The 18,039-nt window shown below is 36.7% G+C and overlaps 1 protein-coding gene across 2 annotated transcripts in view; it reads right to left on the minus strand.

The window, feature by feature from the left end:
• Positions 1-7,906: 7,906 nt before the first annotated feature.
• Positions 7,907-18,039, minus strand: part of PIK3C2G (phosphatidylinositol-4-phosphate 3-kinase catalytic subunit type 2 gamma) — a 354,883-nt gene continuing 344,750 nt past the window's right edge. For both annotated transcript variants that reach the window (XM_059185937.1, XM_059185939.1), the window contains exons 32-33: positions 17,670-17,795; positions 7,907-8,485 (exon numbers count right to left, since the gene is read on the minus strand). In XM_059185937.1, the coding sequence (XP_059041920.1) occupies positions 8,333-8,485; positions 17,670-17,795 (279 nt within the window). In that variant the 3' untranslated portion in view covers positions 7,907-8,332. The remainder of the gene's footprint in view (positions 8,486-17,669; positions 17,796-18,039) is intronic.

Consider the following 18,039-nt stretch of genomic DNA (forward strand, 5'->3'; position numbering starts at 1 on the left):
AGATGATGCTATGATGAGACATTTGAATGTCATTATTCTCTAAGGATATAATAATTCCTCCCTTCCCCATCTCATTAGATTTCTTGTAGGGAACAAATAAAGTACATTTATAAAAAAGACTAAAGGAGCTTTAAAAGATTGTATGAGTGAAAATCAATATTAGGGATTTTGGTTTTCTTGTTCACTGGTGGGTCATTTAGTCATTTATTGTGGCAATAATTCACAAATACTTACTGGGCATCAACTATGTACCAGGTATTTGTGGGGCTGAAACAGGAAAACAGATGAAGACCCAATGTAGTCTTCTGTAGACCCAGTTAGTTGCAGCTGCTATAACAGAGGACCACAAACCAAGTGACTTAAACAAAAGATATTTTTTTTTGTCTCACTATCCTGGAGACAGGAAGTCTGAAGTTAAGGATTTGGCAGGATTGATTCCTCCTAACAATTTTTAGTGCTTCTCTCCTAGCTTTGGGGAGTTTGCTGGCAATCTTTGGCATTCCTTGGTTTGCAGATGCCTCAATCCAATCTTTACCTTCATGTTCATGTGGTGTTCTTTCTATGTCTAAGTCTGTGTCCAAATTTGCCTCTTTTATAAAAATAGCAGTCATATTTGATCAGGGGCCTACCCTATGCTAGTGTGATCTCATCTTAACTAATTGCATCTTCAGTCACCCTGTTCCAAATAAGGTCACGTTCTGTGGTGGCAGTTAGGAATCCAACATATGAAATTTGGGGAGACACAAGGCGATCCATTAAAACAACATACCATCTGCCTAAATCTGAAGATTATAGATAAAACTAACAAGCTGCTAAATATAATATGCTTTGTTCTCTTATTGTGACAAATGTATCTTTATAAACACCTGTAAAGATAGGTTTCCGTTTAGAATTCTTGGACTTCTTTGAGATTGTCATCAGGTTATCGTGGCCTAAAAAGGGCTATCTCCTTTCCCAGGAACCTCTGTGTGCCCCATTTGTTTCTCCCTGCCCTGGTTTGTCTTTGCTGTGGATGCCTTTTGCATGGCCGTGGACACTCCAGCTGGCACATTCCAGCTGCATTTATATACCCTGCTGGCAGCCTCCCTTTGGCCACCACTAGGGCCTATGCTTTGCTCACACTAGTGATGCAGTATCATTTTAGGGCAATGGGCCCTTAGAAGAAGCCTGCGAAGGCTGTTGGGGCAGGGAGTTCTGGGGTCCTGGTACTGGGACTGTGGTCTAGTATGAGGTTTCTGGGTGTGGCTAAGACAGCTGGAGGAATCAACTTTCTCTAAGGTGAGGGCACTGGGACAAGGACTTGTCCTGCCTGGGTCTAAGGCTGTACTGTCAGTGAACAAAGCTTCTTTACAGTCTTGGGATTTAGTTTTTAGTGAAAGGGGACAAACCACAAATAATAAATAAAAGAAATAAATTGTATAGAATGTCCAAAGATGGTTAAGTGCATAAGAAGAAAAGTAGAGGGACTATTATCTTGGGATAGGGCAGTTTACAGTATTACAAAGAGTGGTCAGTATAGGCTGGACAGAGCGGGAAACATTTGATCAAGACTTGAAAGAGGCAAGAGCGTTAGGCAAGTGGATTTATGGGACAAGAGCACCTTTTGGAAAGAAGGAGCTATCGGATATAGAATCCAGAGTGGAAGCATGCCTGGAGTGCTCAGGAAGCAGAAAGGAGGCCAATGTTACTTGAGTGCTGTGAGCATAGGTGGATGTAACGGGAGTTAAAATCAGAGGGGTAGTTGATGGGAGGTTGGAAAACATAGGGCCTTTTAGGTTATTTTAAAGGTTTGGGCTTTTACTCTGAGATTAGCGGCTCTTGGAGACTTTTGAGGAGATGAATGACATGATCCTTCTATTCTCTGTGTTGAGAATAGACTAGAAAGAGGACAGGGTAAACATAGAAACAAGAACACTATTTAGAAGAAGGCGATTGTAGTCATCTGGGATAAAGATGACAGTGGTAGCTTGTTCCAGAACAGTGACAGATGGAGAGTGGTAACTGGTTGGCTTTGGGATATATGTTTTAAGATAGAGCCAGCAGGAGTTTCTGATGGACTGAATTTTATTCAGAGAAAGAGAGGGAGAGGGTATCAAAGATTACTTCAGGTTTTTTGCTCTTTAAAACAGGTTTGAGGGGGAAAGATCAAGAGTCTAGTTTTGAACATGCTGAGTTTGAGATACTAGATATTAACTACTCAAGGAGAATATTGAGTAAGCAGTTGGATACTTCCAGAATTTGGGAAGGGATCTGGGCTAGAGTTTTAAAACTGGGGATCATCAGCAAACAGATGTTAGTTAAAGCCATGAGAATAAATGAGATCATTAGAGAGTGAAGGTTGATGGAGAAGAGGACCTAGGAGAGAGCTCCGGGTCATACCAACATTGGAGGTTGTGGAGAAGATGATGCTCCTGCAGAGAAAACTGACAAGCAGTGACCAATGTTATAGAAAAGAAGCACAAGAGAGTGTGGGTGGCCTGGAAGCCAAGCAAAGAAGAAATACTGAGGAAGATAGAATTATTGATTGTGTCAAATACTGATGACCCATAAGGTCAGATTAGAGCTGAAAATTAACCTTTGGATTTAGCTGTGTGAAAGTCAGTAGAGACTTTGATAGAAGTAGTTCTGGTGAAGTGTTCAGGGCAAATACCTCCTTGGAATGGGTCTGAGGGAAAGTGCAAGCAGAGAAACCAGAGACCAAGTAAACTGTTTTTGAAGAGTTTTGCTACAAAGAGGAATAGGCAATGGATAAGTATTTAAAAGAGGAAGGAGGGTGCTGATATAGATATATTTTTTATATAATGGTTGTACCACTATGCGGCCATGCACATCATGATTTTATGCTGAAGGGAATTCTCCCCAGTAGCAAATAAAGAAAGATGTTTTTGAGAAGAGAATTCCAGTAACATTTGTGAACAGGTTGGATGGGTTGGGATCACATGTAAAAGCTGAGAGGTTGGTTTTGTGCAGGAGCATAGGTAGCTTTCCTATGGTGATAGGTAGGAAGGAGGGACAGAGGATCTGCTTGGTGGTAGATGCCATAGTGGACTCTGTAGAGGTCTTTTGACTGATTCTAATTTCTAAGTGAAGTAGGAAACATCAGCTGAAAGAAAGGATTGGGGTAGAAGGTTCTAGGCTTTCAGCAGAGAGAAGAGCTTATAGTCATTGTCTGGCAGAAAGAGAGAGTGAAGGGACTTGAAAACAGTGATTGCCCAGCAGCATTGATGACTTACTTGACTAGTATGATCATGCATTTTAAATGGGATCACATTAACTCATATCAGACACTCAAATATTTTCTGTAAGTTTTTTTTTTTTAAATTCAGTTAGCTAATATACAGTATTATATTAGTTTCAGGGGTACAGTATAGTAATTCAGCAATTCCATACATCATCCAGTGCTCATCACAAGTGCACTCCTTAATCCCTATCACCTATTTAAGCCACTCCGCCCTCCATCACCCTCCTCCTTGGTAACCATCAGTTTGTTCTCTATAATTTATAGTCTGTTTCTGTATTTGTTCCTGTCTCTTTTTCACCTTTGCTTGTTTGTTTTGTTTCCTAAATTCCATCTATGAGTGAAATGAGATGGTATTTGTCTTTCTTTGATTGACTTACTTCACTTAGTATTATACTCTCTAGCCCCATCCATGCCATAGCTTTCTCTAGCTTTGGAAAGATTTCATTCTTTTTTAATGGCTGAATAATATTTCATTCTCTCTCTCTCTCTATATATATATATATATAATCTTTTTTATTCATTCATCAATCGATGGACAATTGTTTCCATATCTTGGCTATTAATGTAAACAGTGCTGCAATAAACATAGAGGTAAATGTATCCCTTTGAATTAGAGTTTTTGTATCCTTTGGGTAAATACCTGGTAGTGCAGTTGCTGGATCAGAGGGTAGTTCTATTTTTAACTTTTCAAAGAACCTCCATACTGGTTTCCACAATGGTTATACAAGTTTGCATTCCCAATAGAGCATGAGTGTTCCTTTTTCTTCACATCCTCACCAACACCTGTTGTTTTTTGTGTTGTTGATTTTAGTCATTCTGATAGGGGACAGGTGATCTCTCATTGTAGTTGTGATTTGCATTTCCCTGATGTTGAATGATGATGAACATCTTTTCATGTGTCTGTTGGCCATCTGTACGTCTTTAGAGAAATGTCTGTCCATGTTTTCTGCCCAGTTTTTTTTTAAACATTTTATTTATTTATTTGACAGAGAGAGATGATAAGCAGTCAGAGAGGCAGGGACAGAGAGGAGGAAGCAGGCTCCCTGCTGAGCAGAGAGCCCGATGCGGGGCTTGATCCCAGGACCCTGAGATCATGACCTGAGCTGAAGGCAGTGGATTAACCCACTGAGCCACCCAGGTGCCCCTTCTGCCCAATTTTTAACTGGATTATTTGTTTTGGGGGGGTTGAGTTTTATAAGTTCTCTATATATTTTCATTACTGACCCTTTATCAGATATGTCATTTGCAAATACCTTCTCCTGTTCTGTAGGTTGCTTTTTAGTTTCATTGATTGTTTCCTTCACTGTGCAGAAGCTTTTGATATAATCCTAGCAGTTTATTTTTGCTTTTGTTTCCCCTGCCTTAGGAGACAGATTTACAAAGAAGTTGCTATGGCTGATGTCAAAGAGGTTACTGCCTGAGTTCTTTTCTAGGATTTTTATGGTTTCAGGTCTCATATTTAGGTTTTTAATTCATTTTGAATTTATTTTTGTGTATGGTTTAAGAAAGTGATCATTTCATTCTTCCAAATATAGCTGTCCAGTTTTCCCAACACCATTTGTTGAAGAGAGTGCCCTTTTCCCATTGGATATTCTTCCTGCTTGTCAAAGATTTGTTGACCATAAAGTTGTGGGTTTATTTCTGAGTTTTCTATTCTGTTCTATTGATTTTGTGTCAATGCCATATTGTTTTAATTACTACAGCTTTGTAATATCACTTGAAGTCTGAAATTGTGATGCCTTTAGCTTTGCTTTTCTTTTTCAGGATTGCTTTGGCTATTTGGAATCTTTTGTGGCTCCATACAAATTTTAGGACTGTTTATTCTAGCTCTGTGAAAAATGCTAGTGGTATTTTGATAGGGATTGGATTGAACATGTAGATTGCTTTGGTAGTATAGATATTTTAACAATATTTGTTCTTCTAATCCATGAGCATGGAATGTTTTTCCATTTTTTTGTGTCATCTTTAATGTCTTTCATCAGGTTTTTATACTTCTTAGAGTACAGATTTTTCACCTCTTTGGTTAAAATTACTCCTACGTATCTTATTATTTTTGGTGCAATTGCAAAGGAGATTGTTTTCTTAATTTCTCTTTCTGCTGCTTCATTATTGCTGTACAGTTTTGGAACAGATTTCTGTATGTTGATTTTGTAACCTGTTACTTCATTGAATTCATTGATCAGTTCTAGCAGTTCTTTGGTGGAGTCTTTTAGGTTTTCTACATAAAGAATCTTGTCACCTGCGAATAGTGAAAGTTTTACTTCTTCTGATTTAGATGCCTTTTATTTCTTTTTGTTGTCTGATTACTGTGGCGAGGACTTCCAGTACTATGTTGAGGTAAAGTGGTGAGGGTGGACGTCCTTGTCTTGTTCCTGACCTTAGGGGAAAGTTCTCAGCTTTTCCCCATTGAGGACGATGGAGCTATGAGGTTTTCAGAGATGGCCTTTTATGTTCCCTCTAAACTTTGTTGAGGGTTTTATTTTGAATGGATGTTATACTTTGTCAAAAGCTTTATCTGCATCTGTTGAAATGATCATATGATTCTTATACTTTCTCTTATTGATGTGATGTATCATGCTTATTGATTTGCAAATATTGAACCACCCTTGCAACCCAGGAATAAATCTCACTTGATCATGGTGAATGACTTTTTTAAATGTATTGTTGGATTTTTTTGCTAGAATTTTGTTGAGGATTTTTACAACTATGTTTATGAAAGATACTGTCTTGTAGTTCTCCTTTTTAGTGCTGTCTTTATCTGGTTTTGGAATCAGAGTAATCCTGGCCTCAGAGAATGAATTTGAGTTTTCCTTCTTTTTCAATTTTTTGGAATAGTTTGAGAAGAATAGGTATTAACACCTCTTTAAACGTTCGGTAGAATTCATCTGTGAAGCCATCTGGTCCAGGACTTTTGTTTATTGGGAGTTATTTTGATTACTGATGTAATTACTTTGCTGGTTATCTGTCTGTTCAAATTTTTTATTTCTTCTTGTTTCAGTTTTGGTAGTTTATGTATTTCTAGAAATTTATCCATTTCTTCTAGGTTGTCCAATTTGTTGGTATATTGTTTTTCATACAATTATCTTATAATGATTTGCATTTCTGTGGTGTTTGTTATTTCTTCTTTATCATTTGTGATTTATCTGAGCCCTTTCTCTTTTTTTATTCATAAGTTTCACTAGAGATTTATCAGTTCTCTCAATTTTTTTTCAAAGAAGCATCTCCTGGTTTCATTGATCGCTCTTTTGTTTTAGTTTTTATATCACCTTTGCTCTAGTCTATTATTTTCTTCTGCTGGTTTTAGATATTTGTTATTCTTTTTGTAGCTCCTTTAGCTATAAGGTTAGGTTGTTTAGTTGAGATTTTTCTTGCATCTTGAGGTAATGCTCTATTGCTATAAACTTCTCTCTTAGAACCGCTTTTGCTGTATCCCAAAGGTTTCAGACCACTATGTTTTCACTTACATTTATTTCTATGTATTTTGAAAAAGGTTTTTTTTTTTTTTTTTTTTTTTTTTTTGTCTCCTGTTCGACTCATTGATTGTCTAGGTAGGCTTTTATTTAACCTCCATGTATTTGTGGTTTTCCCCAGATTTTTTTCTTGTGATTGACAAGTTTATTTTCCCTTCAGTGCAGTTGTCTAAACTGTCTGTTGTAGGCTGGCACTCAAATTTTCAATGAATAAATTTACAGTCCCTTACTTGTTTACATCATTATGTAGATGACCATATAGAAGAGCTTAAATTACTTTTTTATTCATTCACAGTGAAACATTGAATAAAAGCAAGAGTTTAACATTTTTTTCCTTAGTAATTTAAATGGCAGACACTAAAAAAGAACTCCTATTTGATTCTCTTAAACAATGTGGCACAGTGCTTTGAGTTGTACCTACTTTGCAGGTGGAAATCTTAAGACTGTCTACTCAGATCATGATGGGTATGAAAGTAGCTTCAGAAATAAAATAAATTCTTTTTTTAAAAAAATATTTTATTTTATTTTATTTATTTGACAGACAGAGATCACAAGTAGGCAGAGAGTCAGGCAGAGAGAGAAGAGGAAGCAGGCTCCTGGTGGAGCAGAGAGCCTGATGTGGGGCTCAATCCCAGGACCCCGGGACCATGACCTGAGCTGAAGGCAGAGGCTTTAACCCACTGAGCCAAACAGGCCCCCCAAAGAAATTCTTGACGTGCAAAGAAAAGAGGTTTTGATCAGAGGGGAGAGTTTAACTGTAACATCTTAGAGTTAAGAGGTAATGAAATTTAAAATGTGATCATTCCATTAGTTGGGTGAAATCCAGTGCTGATTAATTGGTTGACATTGAAAAAGGTAAGATACTACAAAGAAGTTTCTTCCAAAAATTTGATTTAAGAATTTTCGGGGAGCACCTGGGTCGCTGAGTGGGGTTAGCCTCTGCCTTTGGCTCAGTTCATGATCTCAGGTTCCTGGGATCAAGGCGCCCATGGGGCTCTCTGTTCAGCAGGCAGTCTGCTTCCCCCTCTCTCTCTGCATGCCTCTCCGCCTACTTGTGATCTCTCTCTCTGTGTCAAATAAATAAATAAAATCTTTAAAAAAAATTTAGGCATTTATCCCCTGTTTTTTTTTTTTTTTTCTGATAGAAAAGTTAGAGCTCATTAATTCCCTCAATAACTAGGAGTGTAAGTCAGTATACAGGTATATATATTTAATTTAAGTTCAAAAATTTGTTACAGATATACTTAGGTCTTGAATTAATTGATGAGATTTATTTATTGCTGTATTTCTTGGAAACCACATTAACAGTGTTGCTATAACCATAGGTACACAATATTTGATTTAAAAGATGTATCAAAATTAAATGTTCTGTTATTATTTTACATACTGAATTTTACACAATAAATTTGTACTTTATTAAGGAGAAAAGATTCTAAGAAAATAATGAAACACAAATAGAGAATATATAACTATAAAAGACTATTCTTATTTCTTTTTCTTGTGTCTTTGGTACACTAAGCTATCTTTGAAAACAAAATTGTCCTGCTCTTGTGATAGAGAGGCTTAGAAGTGGAAAAAGATATAAGTAGTTAATGAATAATGCATTGGTTGATAGAAATGGTCAAATTATACAGTTTCCTAGTGGGTACCATTTTTCTTCATTGAGAGGGACACTATAAAGTTGGATGTTAATTGCTCCCACAAATACGGTTTTGCTCTTCACAATAAGCATTAAGACATGTCCTCGGAGCTCTGTGACTTCATCATACACCACCTGAAATCAGAGAGAATAATTAAAGTATAAATCAGATATGCTTAAATGCACCTTTAAAAGTATTACTTTTAATAAAAATATTTAGCTATTAATATCATTTAGCTTGGAATAGATAGGATAATGTAGAATCTTTCATGTTGAACTCTGATTCTGGAAAGCTAAAGATTCTGCTAACATAATGGAGTTTAATGACAGAATATTTCTCTAAGAAGCTTAGAACTTATTCTGATTCCATTAATAATTGTCCATCCCAAATTTAATATGACTGTAAATTTTTCTCTAAGAAGAAATTTAAGTACCTATCATCTTTTAACTGTCCTTGGATTTATTGTGCAACATGGGGCCTTGAACACTATCTTTCTTTGCTGAAGACTAATGAGGAGAGCAGACCAATCTCCGTGATTTCCTTGTGTTAATTTAGTGCAGTATAACAGTATTTCTATTTACATATGAAGAATTCATTCTATGCTTACTTTAATTTATTTAAAATGGTTTAATTTTTAATTATGAAAACACATGCTTATTAAATAAAATATGTATGAGACAAAAAAGAAAGGAAAATCTATATTTCCACCACTGGGAGATAATTATAGTTAACATTTCAGTGTGTTTTTTGTTTTACATATATAATTACTTTGTAAGAACTGTAATTTTGCTGTATGTACAGTCTTGTGTCTTGCTCTTTTTCATTGCTAGTCATGTAACTAGTTTCTAAAAAGGGGTCTGTTTAACTGTGTTCTATAATATAAAGCAAGTAAGTCATGGGATTACCATCAAGTGCCTACAGTAGGAAAGAAACTTCAAAAATGTAGTACTGTCAAGAAATTAGTTTCCCATCCTGAAGGGGAGGGGACAGCTATGTATAAGTCCAGCATGGTTGCCAGGGAAACTCCTTAAAACACATTTAAAAGAGGAGTTTCATACGCTGCTACAAACTTGCTTGCTTTTTATAGCCACACTACAAGACAGAAAGCAGTGTTCTCTATATACGCAAAAAAGAAGCAGAGGAATAACTTGAGAGGGAAGTCCTTTGAGTCAGTTTGGAGGCCTCCTCAGTGTGTATGGATATTGTTCCTGACCCACTGCATTGCATTTGTCTACCATTGAAGAACCCACTATGGTACCAGTGGAATTCCATTCAAGATCAATCTTAGAGCTCTTCTGAACAATGACTTACTTATGAAGTAAATAACAATTCAGTCAAGGGACATGAGATGCAATATACTATGTTAATCCAGTTTACCCTGCTTCACGTGACAGCTCCTGGCTCCCTCCTTTTCTAGAATCCTACTCTCATTCCAGACACGAGATTATCTTTTAAGTTTCTTAGGACTAGGGATTGAAATTATTCCATTCCATTTATTGAACCCCCTGGGATAGTAAGGGATTTTAAGGGCTACCTTAAAAATCTCAGAACCCTACCACTTTAATTCATCTTCTTTAATAGCAGCAGGATGCCCAGTGTAGACTCTGTGAGCCATGTCTCCTCCTGGACTCTTATCTTTCCAAGACTTCAGAGTAAGTTCCTTTTCCTTTTCTCTACAGCGGCTATTTTGAACTGTCTAAACTGTCCTCCATTTTCCTCCCCACAACACTTTCAGCAGACAAAGTCATTTATTTTACAGAGCAAATAGATGAAGGGGCCCTCAAAGTGTTACTGTACATGAAGTAGAAAAATGGTATAACTCTAGGCATTAGTGTTTTGTGAAAGTCTGGTTTAAGAACTGTGAATCATATAAATAAGCTCTAAAGATATAAATTTCTATGACACTTAATTTATATTTATTTCAATCTATTGTTAACTGTATGTTTTCTCATTTACATAATGGTGATAATAATATTTGCCTTTTAGCATTGTGGGGAAGAATAAGTGAGATAATGAATGTAAGCCTTACTACAAAACCTGGTACATACTGAACACTGATAAATTATACCAAAAAAATCCATCAAATACACAAAGAACAGCTGTTTCTTGGTATTTTGCATTAGTTGACTGGAGGAAACAGTTCCATACAGAGTTGAATCTCCCTGGTATTTAGCAAGCTGAAATTCTCAAGAAATTACTTGAAGAATTAATTGCCTTTCTGGTTAAAATACAAACATTTGAACTCCAGAGGTTATATTAGTGTATGGATTTCTTTCCCTGTGTTTCATTATGCAAAAAGTATTTTCTTAGAAGTAACTGAAGTTTTTTAAACATGTAATTATTGCACATCATAGGTGATATATATCTATTTTAATTGCTTTACTGAATCCATAACACTGTTAAAAGGATTAGTACTCCTACTTGTGATGAGCACCGGGTGATGTATAAAAGTGTTGAATCACTGTATCGTACATCTGAAGCTAATACTACTTTGTATGTTAAGTAACTGGAATTTATTATTTTTTTTTAACGAGATTTTATTTATTTGACAGAGATCACAAGTAGGCAGAGAGGCAGGCAGAGGGAGAGAGAGGGGGAAGCAGGCTCCCTGTGGAGCAGAGAGCCTAATGTGGGGCTCGAGCCCAGGACCCTGGGGTCATGACCAGAGCTGAAGGCAGAGGCTTTAATCCACTGAGCCACCCCGGCGCCCAACTAACTGGAATTTAAATGAAAGTTAAACACAAATAAGAAAGGAAAAAAAAATCACTCTTTTCTTACTGTGTAATGAATAATTAGTGGGTAATGCTAACAAAGTGCACAAAGTCTTTGAGACTTTTTCACCAAATATTTTAAAATGTATTCTTTTTTCACATGAATAGAACCAAAAATGCACAGCTTTTTCAATTTCACTTCAAAATACTTTTTACCCATAGGCATGCACCAAGTCTTCAATGCTTTTTGACAAATAACGGAATTTGTAGGTTTGAAATTATTACCTCAAACGGAAGAAGTTTGTTTAGGGTAGTTAATATCTGGTAACTTGTATACCAGCACTCACTGCACGTTATTTGACACGAGGGTATAGTAAATAATTCTACAGTGTATTCAGACGTCAGTCGAAGAACGATAGCGTGGAAACCGAAGCATGTCTAGTGCTGGGGGGAAGGGAAGTGAGGAGGCAGGAGAATGAAAAGGCGAGTTCAAAATAGGTGAGAATGGGAGAACTCTGTGGGCGGCGAGAGGCACGGACAGCAGCGTCACTCAGCGGGCTCAAAATGGGTTTTGGACTCTGGCAGTTCTGGACTGGAAAACTAGTTGCTTGACCCTGATTGAAATGTTTGGCATCGGGATCTCAATGTCTTCACTTACAAATAGAATTTTCCTCATGTTATGAATATCAAATGAGAGAATGATACAGATAACATTGGCTATGGCTTGCTGAAGGCACCATAGACTTGGGCTCTTAGATATCAGGCACATTCTGCAAGATGCTATAAGGTAGGTCAAACACATAGAATGCTCCTGTTCTAATGTCTTTTCTAATTTCTTCTTTTTATTTTATCATTTATTTTAATAGAATAATATTTAAGAAAGGAATACAATGTAAAAAATAACGTGGACTCTAACAATATAGTTCTGTTATAAAGTAGAATCTGTGTTTCTAAAGGATCACTGAAAAAAAAAAATGATGGTTTTTAACCAGAAGCCAAAGATAATAGAGTGGGAAGAGCAATGGCATTGGAGCCAGAGCCCCCGCTCTGCTTCTTACAAGCCCTAGGCAGTGTTGTGAGCATTTCTACTGCCACTCCACCTCTGCAGCCCAGTCATGTTTACAACAGGGATTTGTATATGACAGGGGTTTTCAGGGAGGCTGCTGACAAAGTCTGTTGGGAATCACTCTGGGAAGTGTCAAATAGACAAGCTTGGCTGTGTATCAAAAAAGTTTAGCGTCTGAAGAGTGCATAGGAAAGGAACCCTTGGCAGTGTCCCTGACTCGCAGGCTTTCTCAGTCTGGGTCTTAGGGAGAGAGAGAGAGCTCTGAATAAAAATGGAAAGAATTATTCTCATGAAAAGCTTCGTAAGACATTGATGATGCAATGTAATATGTCCTTTGTATTCCTTTAAGAGATTTATATAAAAAAGAAGAGTGAGGTCGTTCTCTCCTACACTCCAGAACATTGAACTGCTTTGGCAGTTTGAGAAATCGCAGTCATACCGAGTGGCTGAAACAGCACAGCTCAGGAAGGAAAGCTGGGGAGAAGTGAAAAATAAGGGGGATGTCATGTCAAATTTACTGGGCTTCCTAGAAAACACATATACATTGCTGGTGAGGGTGCTCTGGAATAATGGAGGGATTTGGCACAGAGATGAAACCTATATCCTCACATTTCTTATAAATAGAGATTCTTGTATTGATAGGAACCCAGAACATAATGGGAGAAAAATGAAAATATTGTTGTCTTTTTTCCTCATGGCTTTCCAAATTCAACCAGCTTCCCCACCAAACTTGTTTATATGATGATAATTACTACTAAAAATAGTCACTTATCTGCATAGTAACTCACATTTCCACTCATTTGGGTTATGTATAAATTGAAGTGCATTAGGCATGGAGTATGGACTATTGTTTTTGAAGCAATTTTTTGAAAGTGTTCAAAGTATAAACAGTGTGTGTCCAAGCTATAAGTATTGGTTGATGAAGAAAGTATTGCAGTGATTTCTGATCAATGGCCCATGAATGCTGGAGGAGCTAGCATTACTGCAAGTTATTAGAAAACTTATGGATACACTAAGCATTAAAAAATAATCTCCAAGCATGTGTATTTGCTAATTTTTCTTAAATAACACATATAGCCTGAAATAAATAAAATACCAGTTTGCTTAAACTCTTGAATTGCTAGTGGCTTTTTGTCATTAGAACCACCCTGAGATTACAAATGATGAAGCACAGCATTAAGTCTAGAGAAATTTCTTGATATTGATATAGGGGGTCTTATACTCAAAACATAGGGAAGCTAATGATATACTACTGGGAGGGTATATCTCTAGCTAGTGACATCATGAAAATAATAAAATGTCAAAATATCTTTCCTTACTAAATTATATGTGTAAATATATATATATTTTATATATGTATATAATTTTACATTTTTAAAAAGATTTCATTTATTTCTTTGCGAGAGAGAGAGCGAGAGAGAGCATGAGAGGGGAGGGTCAGAGGGAGAAACAGACTCCCTGCTGAGCAGAGAGACTGATGTGGGACTTGATCCCAGTAATCTGAGATCATGACCTGAGCCAAAGGCAGTTACTTAACCAGCCGAGCCACCCAGGTGCCCTAATTTTACATTTTTACATATGCATACGAAGAATCACTTATAAAACTACCCCAAATATTTAATTCACACATCTTTTTAGAAACAACTAAGTTTTAAAGATACTAAGAAGATAAAGTATTTTCCTCATCCTCAAGAAATTTACAATTTACTAGAAGAAAAAAGCACGTAGGACTAAGTAAAAGATGGTTTAGTGTGATGTCAGGGTTGAGGAGGAAAGAGTGGTTCACAAAGTCCACGTCTGAGGTAAGCTTTAAAGTAGGCATAGAAGAACAGAAAAGATGAAGGGCATGAGTTCCATCTCAGAGGTCATAGGGACTATTCAGGGGATGACAAGCTGTCTTATGTGACTTGAGAATATGATTAGGTGTGAGGTAATAAAAGGTCATGATGACACAAATATTCCTGACTTTTTTTTTTTAAGATTTTATTTATTTGACAGAGATCACAAGTAGGTAGAGAGGCAGGCGGGGGTTGGAGGGAGGGAAGCAGGCTCCCAGCCGAGCAGAGAGCCCAACTTGGGGCTGGATCCCAGGACCCTGGGATTATCACCTGAGCTGAAGGCAGAGGCCCCAACCCACTGAACCACCCAGGTGCTCCCCTGACTTATTTTTGACAAAGGTACAAGAGACATTCATTGCATTGCTTTTTCAATAAATAGTTCTGTAGTAATTGGCATTCACAGGTTAAAAAAAAAAAAGTGAACTCCAACCTAAACTTCACATTTTATTAAAACATTAACTCCAAAATGGATAATGAGCTTAAATATAAAATTGTAAAACTATAAAACATTTAGAAAAACTATAAGAGAAAATCTTTAGGACTTTGTGCAGGGTGAAGAGTTCTTAGACTTGTCTATAAAAGTAAAAATTGATAAATTATACAAAATCAAAATTAAAAACTTTTAATTTGGAAGACCCTGAGAAAGGGGTGAAAAGACAAGCTTCATATAGGTGGAAAGTATTTGTAAACCACTTATCTGACAAAGGACTACTGTCCATAACATACAAAGAACTCTCAAAACTCAGCAGTAAAAATGCAAACTATCCAATTAGCAAATGAGCAAAGACATGAAGAGACATTTCACCAAAGAGGATGGTAAAAAAAATACATGACCAGAAGTTCAGATCATTAGTTATTTGGTAAATGCAAATTAAAACCACAATGAGGTATCAGTCTATACCTGTCAAAAGAACTAAATGATTGTAATAATAACAAATTTGTTACAAATAATAATAAATAACAAATAATATCAAATGATAACAAAAATAACAAATACTAAATAATAACAAATGGCAAAGATTTAGAGAAAATAGATACATTGCTGGTGGGAGGTAAATTGGTATAGAAAAAGAGTATGGCATTTTTTTTTTTAATAAAACTGCTATATATTCCAGTAATTACATCTTGAGCATTTATATTAGAGAAATTACAACTTATGTTAACACAGAAATCTATATATCACTGTTCACAACAACTTTGTTTGTAATAGCCCAAGCCAGAAATAACCCAGATGTCCTTTAATAGGTGAACAGTTAAAGGAAATGTCAGACTTCTGTACCAGGACTATGATTCATCAGTGGAAAAAAACAAGTTATTGATACAGGCACCTTCTTGGATGGATTGCTGGGGAGTTATGGTGAGTGAAAAAAACCAATCTCAAAATGTTACACACTGTATGATTCCATTTATATAACATTTGAAATGACAAAATTATAAAGATGGAGAACAGAGTACTAGTTGCCAGTGATTGGGGATGAAGTGGGCATTAGAGGGTGGGAAGTGTTTGTGGCTATAAAAGGGTAGCACCAGGGATCCCTGTGATGGAACTCTTCTGGACCAAGACTGTGGTGATGGTCACACAAATCTACTCACATGATATAAATGCACAGAACTAACAGGAATTAAAATAAATAATGCATAGAACCAAATACACAGGAACACATGTAAACCTAATGAAATCTCATTAAGGCCAGTGAATTGCACCAATGTCAATTTCCAGGTTGTGATATTGTACCGTAGTCAAACAAGATGTTACCATTGAGGGAAAGTAGCTAAAGGTTATTTGAATTCTCTGTTGTATTATTGCTTCCAACTGCATATGACTCTACAAGGATCTCAAAACAATTATTTTTTAAAGTATATGAAGATGGTATGAGCCAAGAGACAACTCAGGAAAGCTACTGGGTCACATTTTAAGGGCTATCATTGTCACATTTAGTATTCCGTACATTATCCAGTAGGCAGTGAGGAGTCTTTGGGAAAAAAAAAAATTAAATAGGAGAGAAATAAATATGAGTGGTTTTTGGAAGATATCTTAGATAGAAATATGAATTGTTCAACTGAGAAACACAAGAGGCAGAGAGGAGGCTATTGTGTAACAGCCAAAGTCACAGCAATGGGGCAGACAGAAGGTGATAGATTCAAGAGGCAGGTGGCTGCACACGTGACAAAGTGTTAAGCTGACAAAACTTGGCAATTAGTTGGAAAAATGAGTGAGAGAGAGGGTGGTGTCATTAGAACATATCTTTTGAGATGGCAAGTAGAGGAGGAAAGCCTGGTTTAAAAGTGTCTAGGAGACATTCTGATGGATCTCTCTTCAGGAACACTCAGAAGTGCAGGACAGAAGATTAGGACAGAAGCCAGGGTTGGAGGAATAAATTCAGATGCAACCTACACAGAGATGTACAATGAAATTTTGTAGGTATATAAGATAATTTTGAGAGACAATATATCATGAAAAAAAGGATAGATTGTGGAACTCTAGCCAACAACACTATTTTTCGGAAGAAGAATGGCAGTGAAGGCAATTGAGTGAGCGGTCAGAGAAGACAGAAGGGAGCTTTAAGAGAAGGTAAGACTCGAGCAAAAAGGAGGTGTCAGAAAGAGGGGGCACCCAGCAACGCAGCTGTGTAACTGTTCAGGAGAGTAGAGGGCTCATTAGATGAAGTCATTAGCAGGCACGGGTGTCATTCTAAGAAAGCGGCATCAATGAGGTTCAGAATCCACACTGCAAAGGATTGAAGGATGAAAAGGAAGCAATGAAGTGAGAGCAGGAAATGTGAGTCACTTTTGCAAGTTTTTTTTTTTTTTTAAGATTTTTTATTTGTTATTTGAGACAGAGAGACAGGGGTAGTGACAGAGATCAAGAGCAAGCAGGGAGGAGAAGGAGAAGCAGGCTCCCCACTGAGCAGAGCGCCCGATGCCAGGCTCCATCCCAGGAGAACAGAGTTTAACCAACTGGACCACTTTGGCATCCCAAGCTTTGCAAAAGTTTGGGTGTGATAGGAAAGGAAAGAAAATACGGATGCTTTAGAAAGGCTGAGTTGAGGAGGTTTTTTTTTTTTTTTTTTCTTTTTTTATGATTTCTGACCTGAGGATCCAGTGGATGAAACAGCCTTAAGAACGGCAAACAAATAATCATCCGAGCAAGGTAAAGGAGAAATGGGAAGGAATGGATTCAAGAGGATAAATATAGGGTTTGCCTCAGAAAGGAGTATGGGATTGAATATTTAAATTGTGAAATACAAATGAATTAGAGAGCTATATATAAGTTAATTGGTGCTTTGTACTTGTTTATTTTCTTTTGTTTTTCAAAGGAGAGTTTATGAAGTTTATTGTTATACACAGGATAGACTATGATAAAATTATTCAGTAAGGAAGACCAGGTAAAAGAAAATAAGGTTAGAGAAAATAAGATGAAGTCAGGGATAATGTTAGGGAGAAAAAAAAAGCCATTTGGGGCTCTTGCTGGAGGCACGCCACAATTTGAAAATTGGTTCATAAGTGCTTTGAAAGCAGGATCTGGATTTTCCAGTTCCCATAGCTTGTAGAACAGTGATCAGCACATAGTGGCTATTTTGCGAATTGTCTTCCCTTCATGGAATAATGCTGCCAATTACTGCAAATTTTCCATATTTGGTTGTTAAGCTAAAAAATGTAAGAAAAATACAAAGCGACTGGACAAGAGATGAATCATACTCACAATTTCATTATAAGTGGGGTCGGTACATTTTGGAACAGATTTTGTTTTCCTCCTACGAACTTCACTGGGATATGGTAAAAGATAAAATTCAACATGTGCACTGGGCGCAGAGCCATCTGGGAGATGCTGCAAAGGAAAATGGTTATAAATATTAATGCATGTTGCTATCAAAGAAAACAAATACATAGCTACTAAATATTGAGACCAAAGGCAGGATCAAAATTTATTACAGTACTGTTTATCACAAAATAAGAGAACAATCAAAAGAAATACATCATCCCTCAAAAATATTCCCAAAGCACAGTGTAAAAGAGCAAAATTGTCCATGTTAAATTAAGTGTTGTGTCAGAGAACTATATTTAAAAGCCTA

This window comes from Mustela lutreola, chromosome 8 (genome assembly GCF_030435805.1).
Source record: "Mustela lutreola isolate mMusLut2 chromosome 8, mMusLut2.pri, whole genome shotgun sequence".
NCBI classification, from domain to species: Eukaryota; Metazoa; Chordata; class Mammalia; order Carnivora; family Mustelidae; genus Mustela; species Mustela lutreola.